This window comes from Oncorhynchus nerka, linkage group LG18 (genome assembly GCF_034236695.1).
Source record: "Oncorhynchus nerka isolate Pitt River linkage group LG18, Oner_Uvic_2.0, whole genome shotgun sequence".
NCBI classification, from domain to species: domain Eukaryota; kingdom Metazoa; phylum Chordata; class Actinopteri; order Salmoniformes; family Salmonidae; genus Oncorhynchus; species Oncorhynchus nerka.
The window spans coordinates 18,706,935-18,725,783 of NC_088413.1; the positions used below are offsets into that span (position 1 = coordinate 18,706,935).

At 40.7% G+C, this 18,849-nt stretch overlaps 1 protein-coding gene across 1 annotated transcript; it reads left to right on the forward strand.

The window, feature by feature from the left end:
* Nucleotides 1-10,071: 10,071 nt before the first annotated feature.
* Nucleotides 10,072-14,678, forward strand: LOC135561789 (C-type lectin domain family 4 member E-like). The gene is made up of 4 exons (XM_065003644.1): nt 10,072-10,100; nt 10,221-10,363; nt 10,464-10,564; nt 13,858-14,678. Exons 1-4 carry the CDS (start codon nt 10,079-10,081, stop codon nt 13,889-13,891), a joined length of 300 nt encoding a protein of 99 aa, XP_064859716.1. The 5' UTR covers nt 10,072-10,078; the 3' UTR covers nt 13,892-14,678.
* The last annotated feature ends 4,171 nt before the right edge of the window (nt 14,679-18,849 follow it).

Genomic DNA, 18,849 nt, shown 5'->3' on the forward strand with positions numbered 1-18,849 from the left:
CAACTACTAGTAATCATACAGTAGATATTACCATTAGGAGTCAGGTAGAAAGGTAATCATACAGTAGATATTACCATTAGGAGTCAGTTAGAAAGGTAATCATACAGTAGATATTACCATTAGGAGTCAGTTAGAAAGGTAATCATACAGTAGATATTACCATTAGGAGACAGAAAGGTAATCATAAAGTAGATATTATCATTATGAGTCAGTTAGAAATGTAATCGTAAGTAAGTTAATACTATAAGTAAAAATCATATATATTGCAATAAAAGGTCAGACAAACTGAATTCGTTGATTAATTGATTGATTGGGGTCAACATTTATATCCGGTACAGTTAGTTTAGATGGCCGACTACGTCAACAAACAGGTGATTGTATTAAAAGAAGTTAATGAAGAAAACCAGAATAGAGCAACGAGGAGCGTGAAGACTGAGACCCATCTCTCAGGTACAAAGAATTATCTTTCTCTCACACACACACACACACACACACACACACACACACACACACACACACACACACACACACACACACACGCAGACAGGTATGAACGCACAAACCGAAAGCACACACGTATTCTGGCATGTGCACACACACTAATAGCACGTCATAGAAAAACACTTGTACGTGTTTGTATTGTTCTGTCTTCTGTGTGGTTCAGTTGGTACAGAGCCTGAGGTTTACAACCTGCTGGGGTCTCATACACTAAAATGCATCAATTCAATATGTAGAACTATTTAATAAGATCAATTGAAAATAATCTTTATAACAGCAACACAGTGGATACCCCACCACTCTTATTGGTAAACAGCTGAGGGTCTAGTAACCTGAAACAGGCTCTGTGCAACTGGTGACCTGCCCGCTTTTTTCCGCTCAGAGAAACGTAACCACTCTCAGAAAAATGCACACTGCAGAAATATAACCACTCTCAAATTCATAGACAGAGCTACTGTCTGGCATATCCGGTACAGTTAGTTTAATATTTACATTTTGTAATATTTAATGAAGTTGCAAAAATGTCTAAAAACCTGTTTTTGCCTCATTATGGGTTATTGTGTGTAGATTGAAGAGGGGAAAAAACAATTTAATAAATTTTAGAATAAGGCTGTAACATAACAAAATATGAAAAAAATCAAGGGGTCTGAATACTTTCCAAATGCGCTGTATAAGCCTGGGATATCAAGCACTAAAATTGAGTGGCCATATTGAGTAAAATATTTTCCATCAGCCTATGTCCTTCAGCAAAAACATTCCCACTGGTCGTCAATAGTTAACACAGCCACAAAGTCATTATTATGGCTAAGCCCTGCCCATTTTCATAACTTCTCTTCTTAATTAAAATGTGCTTTTAAATCTAACTAACTAATGAAGGCCAAGTTTTATGCGTTGGTCCACCAGACCTTCCGAGCATTTGGGCGGAAGTGTCTGGGAACAAGATTAGGTGTAATGTGACTAAAATGACTTAACTTTAGAGCTTCATCCTTCAGCACAACATGTCACCCTTTACACGTTTATATCATATTCAACATAGTGGGTTATGTCACACTTGACATGGGAGATATTGTCACACAGTTATGCCACGTTTATGAACCCTTTATAAAGCATGACATATACTTACAGATGCTAAATAACACATTTATGTAGTGCTTATGACGACATTATGAAGGCTTTATGAAGCCTTTGATATGAAGGCTTTATGAAGCCATTATAAGCTGAAGGTCAGACCATGAAGGTCAGGCTATATTATGAAGTTAATATTTGAGAGCATTGAAGATTAAATCCTAATCAGTGAAAGAATTATGTTTTGTTTTTAATATAAACATGTTATGTGATTTGCCATAGGCTTGTGATTTTTCCATGATCAATTATTACATAAATTGCTTTAATAAGAATAACTAAGGCACACATGAAAAAATAAAGGAAAAATGTCCTTGTAAGGTCTTCCAGCTTCCTGATTGAATGTGATTGGATTGTTAAAACACACACAGAGGGCAGAGCAGTACTGAATTGGCACACACACACACACACACACACACACACACACACACATTGTGTTCTGTGAAGTTCACCTTTTAAACCTCTGATTAAGATGCAGACAGATTTTCTTCATACACTTCTAAATAACTCCTAACACTAATGTCACACACAGACAGTATTTAAAAAGGCCATCGAAGGCATAGAGAGAGATAGAGTCATAATGTGAACTCCATTTGAAGGATGGGGATGCCACAAACAGGCCTGTCAAAGTGATAGGATGAAAGACTGCGCTCCTCATTACTTGTTGTCATGCAGCTATCATGTTATATCACTCTGTTTAGAATATCCTGTTAGGTCTACCAACTTCCTGCTTGAAGGTGATAGGATTCTTAATACATTCTATCAACTGTAGTGGACCACAGACAGACATCAGAGAGGTACCAGTGGAGACGCATATCAAAGCAACTACTCAACTACTAGTAATCATACAGTAGATATTACCATTAGGAGTCAGGTAGAAAGGTAATCATACAGTAGATATTACCATTAGGAGTCAGTTAGAAAGGTAATCATACAGTAGATATTACCATTAGGAGTCAGTTAGAAAGGTAATCATACAGTAGATATTACCATTAGGAGACAGAAAGGTAATCATAAAGTAGATATTATCATTATGAGTCAGTTAGAAATGTAATCGTAAGTAAGTTAATACTATAAGTAAAAATCATATATATTGCAATAAAAGGTCAGACAAACTGAATTCGTTGATTAATTGATTGATTGGGGTCAACATTTATATCCGGTACAGTTAGTTTAGATGGCCGACTACGTCAACAAACAGGTGATTGTATTAAAAGAAGTTAATGAAGAAAACCAGAATAGAGCAACGAGGAGCGTGAAGACTGAGACCCATCTCTCAGGTACAAAGAATTATCTTTCTCTCACACACACACACACACACACACACACACACACACACACACACACACACACACACACACACACACACACACACACACGCAGACAGGTATGAACGCACAAACCGAAAGCACACACGTATTCTGGCATGTGCACACACACTAATAGCACGTCATAGAAAAACACTTGTACGTGTTTGTATTGTTCTGTCTTCTGTGTGGTTCAGTTGGTACAGAGCCTGAGGTTTACAACCTGCTGGGGTCTCATACACTAAAATGCATCAATTCAATATGTAGAACTATTTAATAAGATCAATTGAAAATAATCTTTATAACAGCAACACAGTGGATACCCCACCACTCTTATTGGTAAACAGCTGAGGGTCTAGTAACCTGAAACAGGCTCTGTGCAACTGGTGACCTGCCCGCTTTTTTCCGCTCAGAGAAACGTAACCACTCTCAGAAAAATGCACACTGCAGAAATATAACCACTCTCAAATTCATAGACAGAGCTACAGTATGTATGACTGGTACTGTATGTAATTCATAGACAGAACTATGTATGACTGGTACTATATGTAATTCATAGACAGAACTATGTATGACTGGTACTATATGTAATTCATAGACAGAACTATGTATGTCTGGTACTGTATGTAATTCATAGACAGAACTATGTATGTATGTCTGGTACTGTATGTAATTCATAGACAGAACTATGTATGACTGGTACTGTATGTAATTCATAGACAGAACTATGTATGTCTGGTACTGTATGTAATTCATAGACAGAACTATGTATGACTGGTACTGTATGTAATTCATAGACAGAACTATGTATGACTGGTACTATATGTAATTCGTAGACAGAACTATGTATATATGTCTGGTACTGTATGTAATTCATAGACAGAACTATGTATGTCTGGTACTGTATGAGATCAAAATGATAGTTTTACCCATCTGAGTCTACACAGTGTTTGTTAACAGTTCCATGGTAGAACAAGCTAATATTTTGGGTCCTGATGGAGTTAGAAAGTTAAGCTCATGAGGCATTTACAGTAGAAGTTGCATTCTTCAAGAATCAAGGGGGAAATATAATACATTAAAAATATGTGAATAATGTAATATTGCAATCACAGATTGCACCTTTAAATTCTGCTACAGGAATCGCAGATTGAGCTGTTATATGATGCTTCTGCTTTATTGTGTACTTTTGGAAAATTGTTGCTGCCAACCGCAATGGAAATGTTTGGTTCTCAGAAATCTAATATTAGTCATTAGTGATGTTGGATGATGTTTGTTCTATTTGAATCATAATGTAGGACGGAGTGCCTTCCTGTTCCTCTGCAGATGGAAGAACAATACTCTACAGGCTGGCTGCTGTGTGTTTAGGAGTGCTGTGTGTTCTACAAGTCACTCTCAACATCTCCCTGAGACTGGATTTCTGTGGGTGAGGCCCAAATGATACCCTATTAGTACAGTACTTTTGACAGTGCACTATGTAGGAAATAGAGTGCCATTTGGGACTCTATTCCATTTTCTGACTACATTTGAACAGGGCAGACATGTATTTTATTATCACACTATAGTTATGTACTCACAAAGCAAGTGTTGGGGTAGGTTCTTTGTTCCTAGTTCTGTACTTACAAGTAGTCATAGACTGTGCATGAGTTTCCAGTTTGGGAACGTTTACAATTTATCCTTCCATTTCTACCGATCTGCGTGTCAGTTATAATTTTCATAAACACATTTTAGTGGAACATTTTCAATTAAATAGAAACGTATTTGTTTCTCAAAATAATTGTCACATGGTTAATAATACAAAACACAATTGCATCATTCATTAGACGTTCTTATCCAGAACGACTTACAGGAGCAACTAGGAGTAAGTCCCTTAGTCAAGGGCACATTGACAGATTGTTCACCTAGTATACCGCCCCAACGCTCTAAACCGCTATGCAACCTGCCGCTTCAAACCGAAATTAAAATGATAAACATTTTAAAGTAGAAATTCCATTAATGGCGTCTAAAGAAATGAGTGCACGAAGAGATATCCTAAGGCAATGTAGCAGTAGGCCAAGAACTTCCATTTTCAACTAGAACAAATAAAATCAGAAAACATCCGGATGAAAATGTAGATTCTTTCAATCACATTCATCTCTCTACTTCTCATGTCTGCCCCTCTTTCTACCTTGATCTATCATTAGTGATGTGCAACATTGTATTAAATCAATCAATTGTATCCAAAGCTAATGCTAGTGAACTTGCAACATTTTAACAACTAGGCTATTCCGGTCCTCAGAGTGTTTTGCTCCAGTGAGCTCAGGACAGACACAGCTGTTTTTGCTGGAAGGGAGATGTGCTGAGGTATTTTGTGAAATTTCCACTGGATATACGGGATCCTCAGAGCATGACATGTTGCTTTTTCTAAGGAGGACTGGTGATTATCGAGGGGGAGAGTTTTGTAAAGATTTTTCAAATACTGTGAGAAAAGTATGCTGAATAACTGTGTGAGGTGAAGAAAAAACGACTTAGAAGCTCAGCTAATTAGTGGTGTTGAGTGAACACGATCAGAAACAAGACATCCCCAAATGGTTACTTTCCTACATTTGCGCAGCAGGCCAGTTAGACTACTTCTACATGCGTGCTCTGGCTCTGTCAACATTAAGAGGACAGAGAAACCAGATACATGCTCATTACTCAAGTGGAGCGCTGGACAAACTCGGCCATCAGGCTCTCCTCCAACAGCGTCATGTTGGCAGTGAACTCATCAGGGAGGAACAGAAACATACTGACATCATCCTGCATCTGATGGGAGATATCCGATTGGAAAATATGTTTATGAACAATAAGTATTTGAAACATTTTATACAAATGAAATGTGTCATTACTGTGCAGCCCAGATATAAGTTAATTCCCAATTCCACTGGGTAATAGTCCTGGGTAATCATGGCAATGCGGGTGAGCGTCACCCCATATAGCTGGAAGTCCTCTATCATTCTTCTTTGACTGAACCGAGTCATCTATCTATCTATACACACACACACACACACACACACACACACGTAAATACGAGGCGACAGATGAAAGGTGAAAACAACTTCAGGAGATGAGATAAGGGCTTGAACCCCAGCCCTCTAGTACCTGAAGTTGGCAACACCAAGAGTAGCCAAGCCAGAACTTCTTCCCAGGGGCTTTGTCAGGATGCGATCCACCAGCCTGTTTTCAATATTTCCGCAAGGTGGCGCCAACTCTCCATTTTTTGTAAATGCTCAATACAACACTCCGATTCTTTCAAAGTGGTCCTGATATTCTTCCAGTAACCAGGGCTTGACTTGGGCAGGATCTCACCGGAGCAGAGTACCGGCACATCAAATGTTCTACTGCTTGAGCTCCTGTTCCTCTTAAGGAATATCAGCTCAAACGTAGTGTGGAGCTCCTACACCTAAATATGAAACAGTACCGGAACCCAAAATGAGTACCAGAACCTATTTCAGTCAAGGTCAAGCACTGCCAGTAATGAAACCATCAATGCTCAAATGTATTTATTTTTCAAAAAATGTGACAAAAAATTAAAAAAACTGCATCAGCTCTACTTGACTACACAAGCCAAGTGCATTCAAAAATGATTCAGATGCCAGACAATTTTCTCACATTTTGTTACAGACTAATTCAAAAATTGATAGAATCATTTTCCCTTCATCAATCCACACACAATACAACATAATGACAAAGTTTTTAGAATTTTTAGCAAATGTATAAAAAAAAAATCATAAACAGAAATACCTTATTTACATAGATATTCAGACTCTTTGCTAAGAGACTTGAAATTGAGCTCAGATGCATCCTGTTTCCATTAATAATCCTTGAGATATTCTACAACTTGATTGGAGTCCCTGCTCAGTAAAAGGCACGTGGCAGTCCGCTTGGAATGCTGCAGAGATTTTGGAGACACCAAAAGACTCTCAGACCATGAGTAACAAGATTCGCTGGTCTGATGAAACTAAAATGGAATGCTTTGGCCTGAGTGCCAAGCTCCATGTCTGGAGGAAACCTGGCACCATCCCCACGGTGATGCAGGATGGTGGCAGCATCATGCTATGGGGATGTTTTCAGCAGCAGATACTGGGAGACTAGTCAGTGTAACGAGTGTCGTCGGGAGAAGGAGAAGAGGACCAAAGTCCAGCGTGGTACGTATTCATAATACTTTTAATAAAGATGAATACTGGAACAAAACAACAAACCGACAAACGAACAGTTCTGCAAGGTGCAACAAAAACACTAAACAGAAAATAACTACCCACAACCCATAGTGGGAAAACAGGCTGCCTAAGTATGGTTCTCAGCTGCCTCTGATTGGAAACCATACCAGGCTAAACACAGAAATACAAAACCTAGAATACAAAACATAGAATGCCCACCCCAAATCACGCAATGACCAAACTAAAATAGAGACATAAAAAAGGAACTAAGGTCAGGACGTGACAACTCATCTCATATGAATATACTGTACTCAATACCATCTATACCATTACACACTCACTAAGGTCAGGATGTAACAACTCATCTCATATGAATATACTGTACTCAATACCATCTATACCATCACACACTCACTAAGGTCTGGATGTAACAACGTGACAGTCAGGATCGAGGTATAGATGAACGGAGCAAAGTACAGAGAGATCCTTGATGAAAACCTGCTCCAGAGCGTTCAGGACCTCAGACTGGGGTGAAGGTTCACCTTCCAAAAGGACCCTAAGCACAAAGCCAAGACAATGCGGGAGAGGCTTCAGAACAAGTTTCTGAATGTCCTTCAGTGGCCAAGCCAGAGCCCGGACTTAAACCCTATTGAACACCTCTGGAGAGACCTGAAAATAGCTGTGCAGTGATGCTCCACATCCAACCTGACAGAGCTTGAGAGGATCTGCAGTGAAGAATGGGAGAAACTCCCCAAATACGGGTGTGCCATGAATGGGGTGTCATACCTAAGGCTATAATTGATGCCAAAGGTGCTTCAACAAAGTACTGAGTAAAGGGTCTGAATACTTATGTAAATGTAATATTTACATTTTGTAATATTTAATGAAGTTGCAAAAATGTCTAAAAACCTGTTTTTGCCTCATTATGGGTTATTGTGTGTAGATTGAAGAGGGGAGAAAACAATTTAATAAATTTTAGAATAAGGCTGTAACATAACAAAATATGAAAAAAATCAAGGGGTCTGAATACTTTCCAAATGCGCTGTATAAGCCTGGGATATCAAGCACTAAAATTGAGTGGCCATATTGAGTAAAATATTTTCCATCAGCCTATGTCCTTCAGCAAAAACATTCCCACTGGTCGTCAATAGTTAACACAGCCACAAAGTCATTATTATGGCTAAGCCCTGCCCATTTTCATAACTTCTCTTCTTAATTAAAATGTGCTTTTAAATCTAACCTAACTAATGAAGGCCAAGTTTTATGCGTTGGTCCACCAGACCTTCCGAGCATTTGGGCGGAAGTGTCTGGGAACAAGATTAGGTGTAATGTGACTAAAATGACTTAACTTTAGAGCTTCATCCTTCAGCACAACATGTCACCCTTTACACGTTTATATCATATTCAACATAGTGGGTTATGTCACACTTGACATGGGAGATATTGTCACACAGTTATGCCACGTTTATGAACCCTTTATAAAGCATGACATATACTTACAGATGCTAAATAACACATTTATGTAGTGCTTATGACGACATTATGAAGGCTTTATGAAGCCTTTGATATGAAGGCTTTATGAAGCCATTATAAGCTGAAGGTCAGACCATGAAGGTCAGGCTATATTATGAAGTTAATATTTGAGAGCATTGAAGATTAAATCCTAATCAGTGAAAGAATTATCGACCTAGCTAACTAGCAGATTTGCATCATTCATCATCAATAATCAGCTGATATTCTGTCCACTTTCACCGATGTCAATCATGTCTTTTGTAAACAGTGGTGGAGTGATACTTGTTTAGGTGAGGGAGTACAAAAAATAGTTTATGACATTATTATTTCTCAATCAAAGTATGTACCGACAGATGGCATCTTATGAATCTCTTTATAGAATATACATCAAATGAATCCTCAGATTACAACGTCTGACTATATCCACATCGTCTCGGAGAAAATGTTCTTTGTCCTTCACCAAGTCAGGAACAGCTCATTTCAAAATAGACTAAACATCCATGTCAATCTTGAATGATAATTCATCACGTTTTACTGGTGAAATGTAAACACCGCATGCCAATCATCTCAATCATTATCATGAGAATATGCATTTAGATTTCTTGAATTACTGTTACGTGAGTGAATTAACCAGGAGCTATATGTATCAATCCTTTCCAGATAACAGAGGAAATGAGACTGTGGAGAGAGACCAGCTACAGACCAGTTACAACACTATGACTGAAGAGAGAGACCAGCTACAGACCAGTTACAACACCCTGACTGAAGAGAGAGACCAGCTACAGACCAGTTACAACACCCTGACTGAAGAGAGAGACCAGCTACAGATCAGTTACAACACCCTGACTAAAGAGAGAGACCAGCTACAGACCAGTTACAACACCCTGACTAAAGAGAGAGACCAGCTACAGACCAGTTACAACACCCTGACTAAAGAGAGAGACCAGCTACAGACCAGTTACAACACCCTGACTAAAGAGAGAGACCAGCTACAGACCAGTTACAACACCCTGACTAAAGAGAGAGACCAGCTACAGACCAGTTACAACACCCTGACTAAAGAGAGAGACCAGCTGATCTTATGACCAGTTCTCAAACACCCTGACCTGATAAAAGATAACATCACATATCTAAGACCATTCTTCAATAATAGCAGAATACAGACCAGTTGAATCCAGTTGGTACAACTGTGAAAAAAACCCTGGGGGAGAGCAGACCCTGAGAGGACAGACCTACAAACAGTGACTAAGGAACAGGTGAGAGACCAGCTACAGACCAGTTACAACACAGTATCCTGACCAAAAGAGTTTCTCTTCAACCAGAGCGCCTGGATTGGTCAGACCTGTTACTGAGGGGCCTGGAAACACCCCCTGACACAAAGAGATTTGACCATTTTACCCTGTGATATGGAAATAAAAAACAACAATGATATAATGTTCATAAAAAGTATTGAGAGATGATCTTATGACAAAGTTCTCAAATCTGAGTGAGTTTACCTGATAAATGATCATAACATCACATATCTAATATGCAGTAAACTTGTGTTTGTATTCTTCAATAATAGATGCAGAATAATGAGATGGAAAATAATATTTCTGTCTTGTAGAACAAACCTGTCCTGAAGACTGGCAGAAGTTTGAATCCAGTTGGTACTTCCTGTCTACTGTGAAAAAACCCTGGGGGGAGAGCAGACAGGAGTGTCTGATGAGAGGAGCAGACCTGGTGATCGTAAACAGTGATAAGGAACAGGTGAGAGAATCAAACATCTCTTGGTGAGTATTGTATCTTCCCGTATTTAACACATGTAGTCTATAGTAGTTGACAATATCAGTATCTTTCTCACCAACAGGAGTTTCTCTTCAACCTCCACCTGAGCGCCTGGATTGGTCTGACTGACTCTGTTACTGAGGGGGCCTGGAAGTGGGTGGACGGCACCCCACTGACCACAGGGTGAGAGATTTGACCATTTTACCCTGTGATATGGAAATAAAAAACAACAATGATATATTGCTTCCAATCATGTTCATAAAAAGTATTGTTTCCACTCAGAAATGTCATTCTACATGAACTAAAGATATATCTTAAAATGTCATTAAAAAATACACATTGACCCCTTTTTGTTGTTTTTTTGCACTGACTCTCTTGCACTGAGTATGCACACTCACTAGACTCTACCCGCACACTCACTAGACTCTACCCGCACACTCACTAGACTCTACCCGCACACTCACTAGACTCTACCCGCACACTCACTAGACTCTACCCGCACACTCACTAGTTCACTAGACTCTACCCGCACACTCACTAGACTCTACCCGCACACTCACTAGACTCTACCCGCACACTCACTAGACTCTACCCGCACACTCACTAGACTCTACCCGCACACTCACTAGACTCTACCCGCACACTCACTAGACTCTACCCGCACACTCACTAGTCTCTACCCGCACACTCACTAGACTCTACCCGCACACTCACTAGACTCTACCCACACACTCACTAGACTCTACCCGCACACTCACTAGACTCTACCCGCACACTCACTCAGACTCTACACTCACTAGACTCTACCCGCACACTCACTAGACTCTACCCGCACACTCACTAGACTCTACCCGCACGCTCACTAGACTCTACCCGCACGCTCACTAGACTCTACCCGCACGCTCACTAGACTCTACACCACACACTCACACTCACTAGAGACTCACACCCACAGACTCACTCACTAGACTCTGCCCACACAGACTCTACCCACACACTCACTAGACTCTACCCACACACTCACTAGACTCTACCCCACACACTCACTAGACTCTACTCACACACTCACTAGACTCTACCCACACACTCACTAGACTCTACCCACACACTCACTAGACTCTACCCACACACTCACTAGACTCTACCCGCACACTCACTAGACTCTACCCGCACACTCACTAGACTCTATCCACACACTCACTAGACTCTACCCACACACTCACTAGACTCTACCCACACACTCACTAGACTCTACCCACACACTCACTAGACTCTACCTGCACAATTTTTCCATTTTTTTTTTTCAAAACATTTTTCTCTTCAAATTTTTTCACAATTTTTGTGGGGGAGTGTGTTAGAATACCATTTTGGTATTTTGTATATAGTTATTTGTTTCAAAATGTATACTTTCACCAATTTGGCCACTTGGGTACATTTGGGCTACTTGTGTTGGTCACCTGGGTGACTTCATGATAAATGTCATGTAGCACACACATTTTGGAAGTTATCATTGTTTTATCTAAACCAGATCTATTGTGTTATATTCTCCTACATTCAATTCACATTTACACAAACTTCAGAGTGTTTTCTTTCAAATGATACCAAGAATATGCATATCCTTGGTTCTGTGCCTGAGCTACAGGCTGTTAGATTTGCGTATGTCTTCAGGCAGAAATTGCACAAAGTAGGGGGGGAGCTGTAAGAGGTTTAAAGTGCAGTTGCATAAACCATCAAGCGCTATGATGAAACTGGCTCTCATGAGGACCGACACCGGAAAGAAAGACCCAAAATTACCTCTATTAAACTAAGTTTATTAGTTACCAGCCTCAGAATTAGTAGCCCTAGTAAATGCTTCACAGAGTTAAAGTAACACACATCTCAACATCAACTGTTCAGAGGAGACTGTGTGAATCAGGCCTTCTTGGTCAAATTGCTGCAAAGAAACCACTACTAAAGGACACCAATAGTAAGAAGAGACTTGCTTGGGCCAGGAAACACGAGCAGTGGAAATCTAGTGTTTGGTCTGATGAGTCCAAATGTTTGATTTTTGGTTTCAATCACTGTGTCTTTGAGACGCAGAAACACAGATGATTTCTGCAGTAGCGTGCCATGGGCCTGGGGCCTGGGCCTTCAGTGAAGTCCTACACTGTCCCACCCGAATTAATCCACCTCTTATTACCATCATTATGATGCCATGGCTCTAGACACTATACATTTAGACAGAAACGCAGTATAACCAGGCGTTGCGTCACCTTGAAATTGACATTTTTATTCAGAGAATTGCAGGGGAAGAGTACAATACCTTTTCATTGTGCAGCTTCGTTGCCCTGCGCGCTTGTTCGTTGAGCTGTAGATCCACTCGGGTGTCCCCAAAAGTTTTCAAAAGCACCATTGCTTGTAAGTGCCCAGCTGTACTTTGGTGTCTCGTTGCTGCCTTGGTTAGACAACTCAAGTTTGCAAAGCCAGTGTGGCTCCAAACACCAAAGCGATCACTTGCAAATAATAGGCATTCCCAGCAGTACAGTTTGCAGTGCTTCTCGGAGCCTGTGAGCCATTGATAACGCTCGTAGTTGGAACTTTTAAAGTGGCGAATGAACCCCTTTCCTGCCTGTGACAGGCTTTGTAGCGTCGGCGTCGACCTCTCCTGACAATGTCTAACTTTTCTTAAAAAGTTTGTCTTGAGAATGGCGTTCTAATTATATCCTCGACCAAATCAATATCTTCTCCTTCCGCCATTGTGGGTTGAAAAAACAGCTTAGTAGTACGCAAATTAATTTGTTTATCAAATTCAGTTTCCTAGTTCTGAGATTCTGCCCATATAGGACCTGCCTCTCAATATTGGCAATCCAATCAAAAGACGTGTACGCACTACGCCTGCTAGCTGGCTCCTGTGTAACACTGGAGCCAGCCAGCAGGCGTACAATAGCCAACTCTAAAGCTGATTGGTTGACACTAAATTTGAATTTCCATTCACTTTAAGCTACAAGCGCCCCCACTGTTGATTCTGAAGGCCTGAGGGCAGATTTTAGACCTCTGGCAACACATGATGGCTGAATATGATTGGATAAAAGATCTAACATAAAGACCAGCCCTCCAAATCTCAACCTGGGGCTGGAAGCAGTGCAACCAAGAGGAAAGCTATGAAATGAAGAGTATAACTCTTACTCTGGGGAATAATTTTATACATATTTGTGGGAAAATATATTTAAAAAAATCATATTCTGATGATGTTTAGGCCAGCAGAGAAGGCCTTGCTGGCCCTGGCGGCCCACCACTGGATTTCTGCATGTGTGGTTCCCACCGTGGAGCATGGAGGAGGAGGTGTGATGGTGTGGGGGTGCTCTGCTAGTTACACTGTCTGTGATTTATTAAGAATTCAAGGCTCCCTTAACCAGCATGGCTACCACAGCATTCTGCAGCGATACGCCATCACATCTGCTTTGCGCTTAGTGGGACTATCCTTTGTTTTTCAACAGGACAGTGACCCCAACCCACCTCCAGGCTGTGTAAGGGCTTTTTGACCAAGATGAAGAGTGATGGAGTGCTGCATCAGATTACCTGGCCTCCACAATCCCCTGACCTCAACCAAATTGAGATGTTTTGGGATGAGTTGGACCACAGAGTGGAGGAAAAGCAGCCAACAAGTGCTCAGCATATGTGGGAACTCCTTCAAGACTGTTGGAAAAACATTCCAGGTGAAGCTGGTTGAGAGAATGCCATGGCTGTCGTCTAATGTAGGGCAGGAGGAGGGCTGTACTTAATTAATGTGGTCAGTGTGAAAACGATGATTGATATCAGACCAGAAATATTGTTAGTAAGACTAGCTAAGCATTGGCACCAAGTGTAGAGTTTGCACATGTTTTTTTCAGATTAGTCCGAAAGCAAAGCTAAAACATTTACATATTACCATAATGTTGTCTTCTTTCTGTTAACCTAAGTTTAAATGTTAATGTGTTATAGTCTCTATGGCCAATACACAGAACACAACACAGTATCCTCATATTTTCTATTTCATAGAAGCAATGCCATTTCATTCCATTTCATAATTTCATAGAAGTAATACTTCATTAATAAACTGTTTAGAGGGAAAAGGACAAAGCTGAAACTGATACAGTATTGTGACTGATTCTAAAGGCTGCCAATAATCTATTGCCACAAATTAATTACAGGTGAAAGCAAGAAAGATAATGTCAGGTACCATGTAAATGTGCTCACATTTAATTTCACAATATTAAGGAAAATGTTAATGTACATCAAACATTTGTAGGTAATGAAATAATAAACACATTTAAACAAATGTGTATTTGACCTATATGTACACTACCGTTCAAAAGTTTGGGGTCATTTAGAAATGTCATTGTTTTTGAAAGAAAAGCACAGAACAGTGCAAACTGGTTCTAACTAGAATAGAATGAGGAGTGGGAGGCCCCGGTGCACAACTGAGCAAGAGGACAAGTACATTAGAGTGTCTAGTTTGAGAAACAGACACCACACAAGTCCTCAACTGGCAGCTTCATTAAATAGTACCCACAAAACACCGGTCTCAATGTCAACAGTGAAGAGGCGACTCCGGGTTTGCTGGACTTCCTATAGTTTGGGTCATCTGGAAAAAAGCTTGTCCGGAGAAGACAAGGTGAGCCCTACCATCAGTCCTGTGTCATGCCAACAGTAAAGCATCCTGACACCATTCATGTGTGGGGTTGCTTCTCAGCCAAGGGAGTGAGTTCACTCACAATTTTGCATAAGAAACCAGCCATGAATAAAGAATGTTACCAACACATCCTCCGAGAGCAACTTCTCCCAACCATCCAGGAACAGATTGGTGACAAACAATGCCTTTTCCAGCATGATGGAGCACCTTGCCATAAGGCAAAAGTGATAACAAAGTGGCTCGAGGAACGAAACATCAATATTTTGGGTCCATGGCCAGGAAACTCCCCAGACCTTAATCCCATTGAGAACTTGTGATCAATCCTCAAGAGGCGGGTGGACAAACAAAACCCCATAAATTCTGACAAACTCCAAGCATTGATTATGCAAGAATGGGCTACCATCTAGTTAGGATGCGGCCCAGAAGTCAATTGACAGCATGCCACGGCGGATTGCAGAGGTCTTGAATAAGAAATCTTTGCATCAACTTCATGTAATTTTCAATAAAAGCCTTTGACACTTATGAAATACTTGTGATTATACTTCAGTATTCCATAGTAACATCTGACAAAATTATCTAAAGACACTGAAGCAGCAACCTTGAAGAAAATTAATATTTGTGTCATACTCAAAACTTTTGGCCACGACTATAGATATTCCATAAGAAATCTGCCGTTTCCAGCTACAGTAGTCATTTACAACATTAACAATGTCTACACTGTATTACTGATCAATTTTATTTCATTTTAATTGACAAAACATTGTATTTTCTATCAAAAACAAGGACATTTCTAAGTGACCCTAAACGTTGAGCTATTTGAGCTATTTCTGTAATTTCTCACAGATCCAGTGCAGCATGCGGTTGCATGGTGCATCGTTCCAGTTGGCCAAAACGTTGTCCCGATGGTAGACCTCGACACAATCCTTGTTGTTGGTACCACCATAGTCCGGCTTACCACTCTTCCAGTACCTACAGATAACAAACACACATAGAGTCCACCATATTAGTTTTCTAATATTCAGATCTGTGTTGCGTTCCAATGATCTCTCCTTTCATCCTTTCATCCACTACTTCCCACAAATATAAAGGCATTGGGTTGGTGTAGGCATGTGGGCTAGAGGGAATTACCATATACTGGTGATTTCCTTTCGAATCCATAAATGGAAGTGAACAAGTGCACACTTCTGGAGAAAATATAGAATATTTGAATGCACCCATTGGTTCTTTCTGAATTCACCTTCCCTCAATTCCTTCTGTCCTCTCTCCCCACCTCATTCTCAAAACGCATTGGGAGAGAATATCCAAGGTCCCTCCCTCCAAAGTTTTTTCCTTTTTGTTTTCTTGAGTAAGACAGCTCCAAAATGCAGGTGTTTCAGCTTTGCTTAGTGCTTTCTGTGGGGGTGTTTTCAGCCAGCGGAATATACAGGGCGTTCGGGTTGGTAGAGTTCTTTAGTTGTGCTGTGATTGGCTCAGTGTTCTGTTACTAAGTCACAGCAGAATCTACAGGGAGAGCTAGGCAGTTCAAGCCCCTTTGGGTGCTGCCGTAGATTTACATTAGAAGATCCCATCAAGAAGACTCAAGGCCATTTGCCACAGATGAAATGACATCAAATCACGTTATACATTGCATTCTGAAAGTAATCAGACCTCTTGACTTTTTCTACATTTAGTTACGTTAAAGCATTATTCTAAAACTGATTAAATAGTTTTTTCCCTCATTAATCTATTGAATTTACCGCATAATGACAAAGAAAGAAACAGCTTTTTAGAAATATTTCCAAATGTATAACATTTAAAAAACGGAAATATTACATTTACTTAAGAATTCAGACTGTTTATGAAGCTACAAGCTTGGCACACCTGTATTTGGGAAGTTTCTCCCATTGTTCTCTGCAGATTTTCTCAAGCTCTGTCAGGTTGGATGGGGAGTGTCACTGCACAGCAATTTTCAGGTCTCTCTAGAGATGTTAGATCGGGTTCAAATCCGGGCTCTGGCTGGGCCACTCAAGGACATTCAGAGACTTGTCCCAAAGCCACTCCTACGTTATCTTGACTGTGTCCTTAGGTTCGTTGTCCTGTTGGAAGGTGAACCTTAGCCCCATTCTGAAGTCCTGAGCTCTCTGGAGCAGGTTTTCAACAAGGATCTGTCAGTACTTTGCACTGTTCATTTTTACCTCGATCCTGACTAGTCTCTCAGTCCGAGCCACTGAAAAACATCCCCACGGCATGATGCTGCCACCACCATGCTTCACCGGATGGTGCCAGGCTTCCTCCAGACATGACGCTTGGCATTCAATCTTGGTTTCATCAGAGAATCTTGTTTCTCGTGGTCCGAGAGTCCTTTAGGTGCCTTTTGGCAAACTCCAAGTGGCTGTCATGTTCCTTTTACTGAGGAGTGGCTTCCGTCTGGCCACTCTACCATAAAGGCCTGATTGGTGGAGTGCTGCAGAGATAGTTGTCCTTCTGGAAGGTTCTCCCATCTCCAGATAGGAACTCCATAGCTCTGTGAGAGTGACCATCGGGTTCTTCACTTTCTTCACTTTCCTGACCAAGGCCCTTCTCCCCTTATTTCTCTGTTTGGCCAGGCGGCCAGCTCTAGCAAGTGTCTTGGTGCTTCCAAACTTCTTCCATTTAAGAATGAGCGAGATCACAGTGTTCTTGGGGACCTTCAATACTGCAGAAATAGCTTTCTACCCTTCCCCAGATCTGTGCCTTGACAGAATTCTGTCCCAGGGCTCTATGGACAATTCCTTCGACCTCACGGCTTGATTTTCGCTATGACATGCACTGTCAACTAACGGCCTGATTGGTGGAGCGCTGCAGAGATGATTGTCTTTCTGGAAGCTTCAAAAGAGGAACTATGGAGCTCTGTCAGAGTGACCATTGGGTACTTGGTCACCTCCCTGACCAAGGCCCTTCTCCCCCGATTGCTCAGTTTGGCCGGGCGGCCAGCTCTAGGAAGAGTCTTGGTGGTTCTAAACTTAATCCATTTAAGAATGATGGAGGCCACTGTGTTCTTGGGGACCTTCAGTGCCGCACAAATGTTTTGGTACCCTTCCCCAGATCTGTTCCTCGACACAATGCTGTCTGGGAGTTCTAATAATTCCTTTGACCTCATGGCTTGGTTTTTGCTCTGACATGCACTCTCAACTGTGGGACCTTATATAGACAGGTGTGTGCCTTTCCAAATCAAATCCAATAATTTGAATTGACCACAGGTGGTCTCCAATTAAGTAGTAGAAAGATTTCAAGGATGATCAATGGAAACAGGATGCACCTGAGCTCAATTTCGAGTCTCATAGCAAAGGGTCTGAATACTTATGTAAATAAGGTATTTCAGTTGTTTATTTGTAATACATTTGTTTCACTTTGTCATGATGGGGTATTGTGTGCATATTGATGAAGATTTGTTTTGATTTGATCCATTTTAGAATAAGGCTGCAATGTAACAAAATGTGGAAAAAGTCAAGTGGTCTGAATACTTTACGAATACACTGTAGCTTTGATTGGACTGATCATGTTACTTTCAAAATCTTAGATAGCAATCTAGACAAGCAGTCATCCTCATGAATCATGTCCACAATTTACTGGCAAATCCTTTTAAATCCTTGTCATATGAACAGAAATTATAAATAAAATGTATCAGTGCTCATTGGGCATTGCACATAAACATTACACAACAAGTTGGAAATCGCAAATTGAACAATGAGTGGTTTCGAAGGAATCAGTGGCTAACTGCAAACATTGCAAAGCAATCACTATTTTGCTTCCCCTGCCTGCTATTCGGTGGAGAGGGTGTGTGGTTTAAGGTTTTAAA

What these genes read in the sequence shown, in the direction of transcription:
- LOC135561789 (XM_065003644.1), top strand. Translation starts at nt 10,079, where the DNA reads ATGACAAAGTTCTCAAATCTGA. An exon ending in GACAAAGTTCTCAAATCTGA is followed by an intron (nt 10,101 to 10,220) that starts GTGAGTTTACCT and finishes TCTGTCTTGTAG; the next exon opens with AACAAACCTGTCCTGAAGAC. An exon ending in GGCACCCCACTGACCACAGG is followed by an intron (nt 10,565 to 13,857) that starts GTGAGAGATTTG and finishes GTTTTTCAACAG; the next exon opens with GACAGTGACCCCAACCCACC.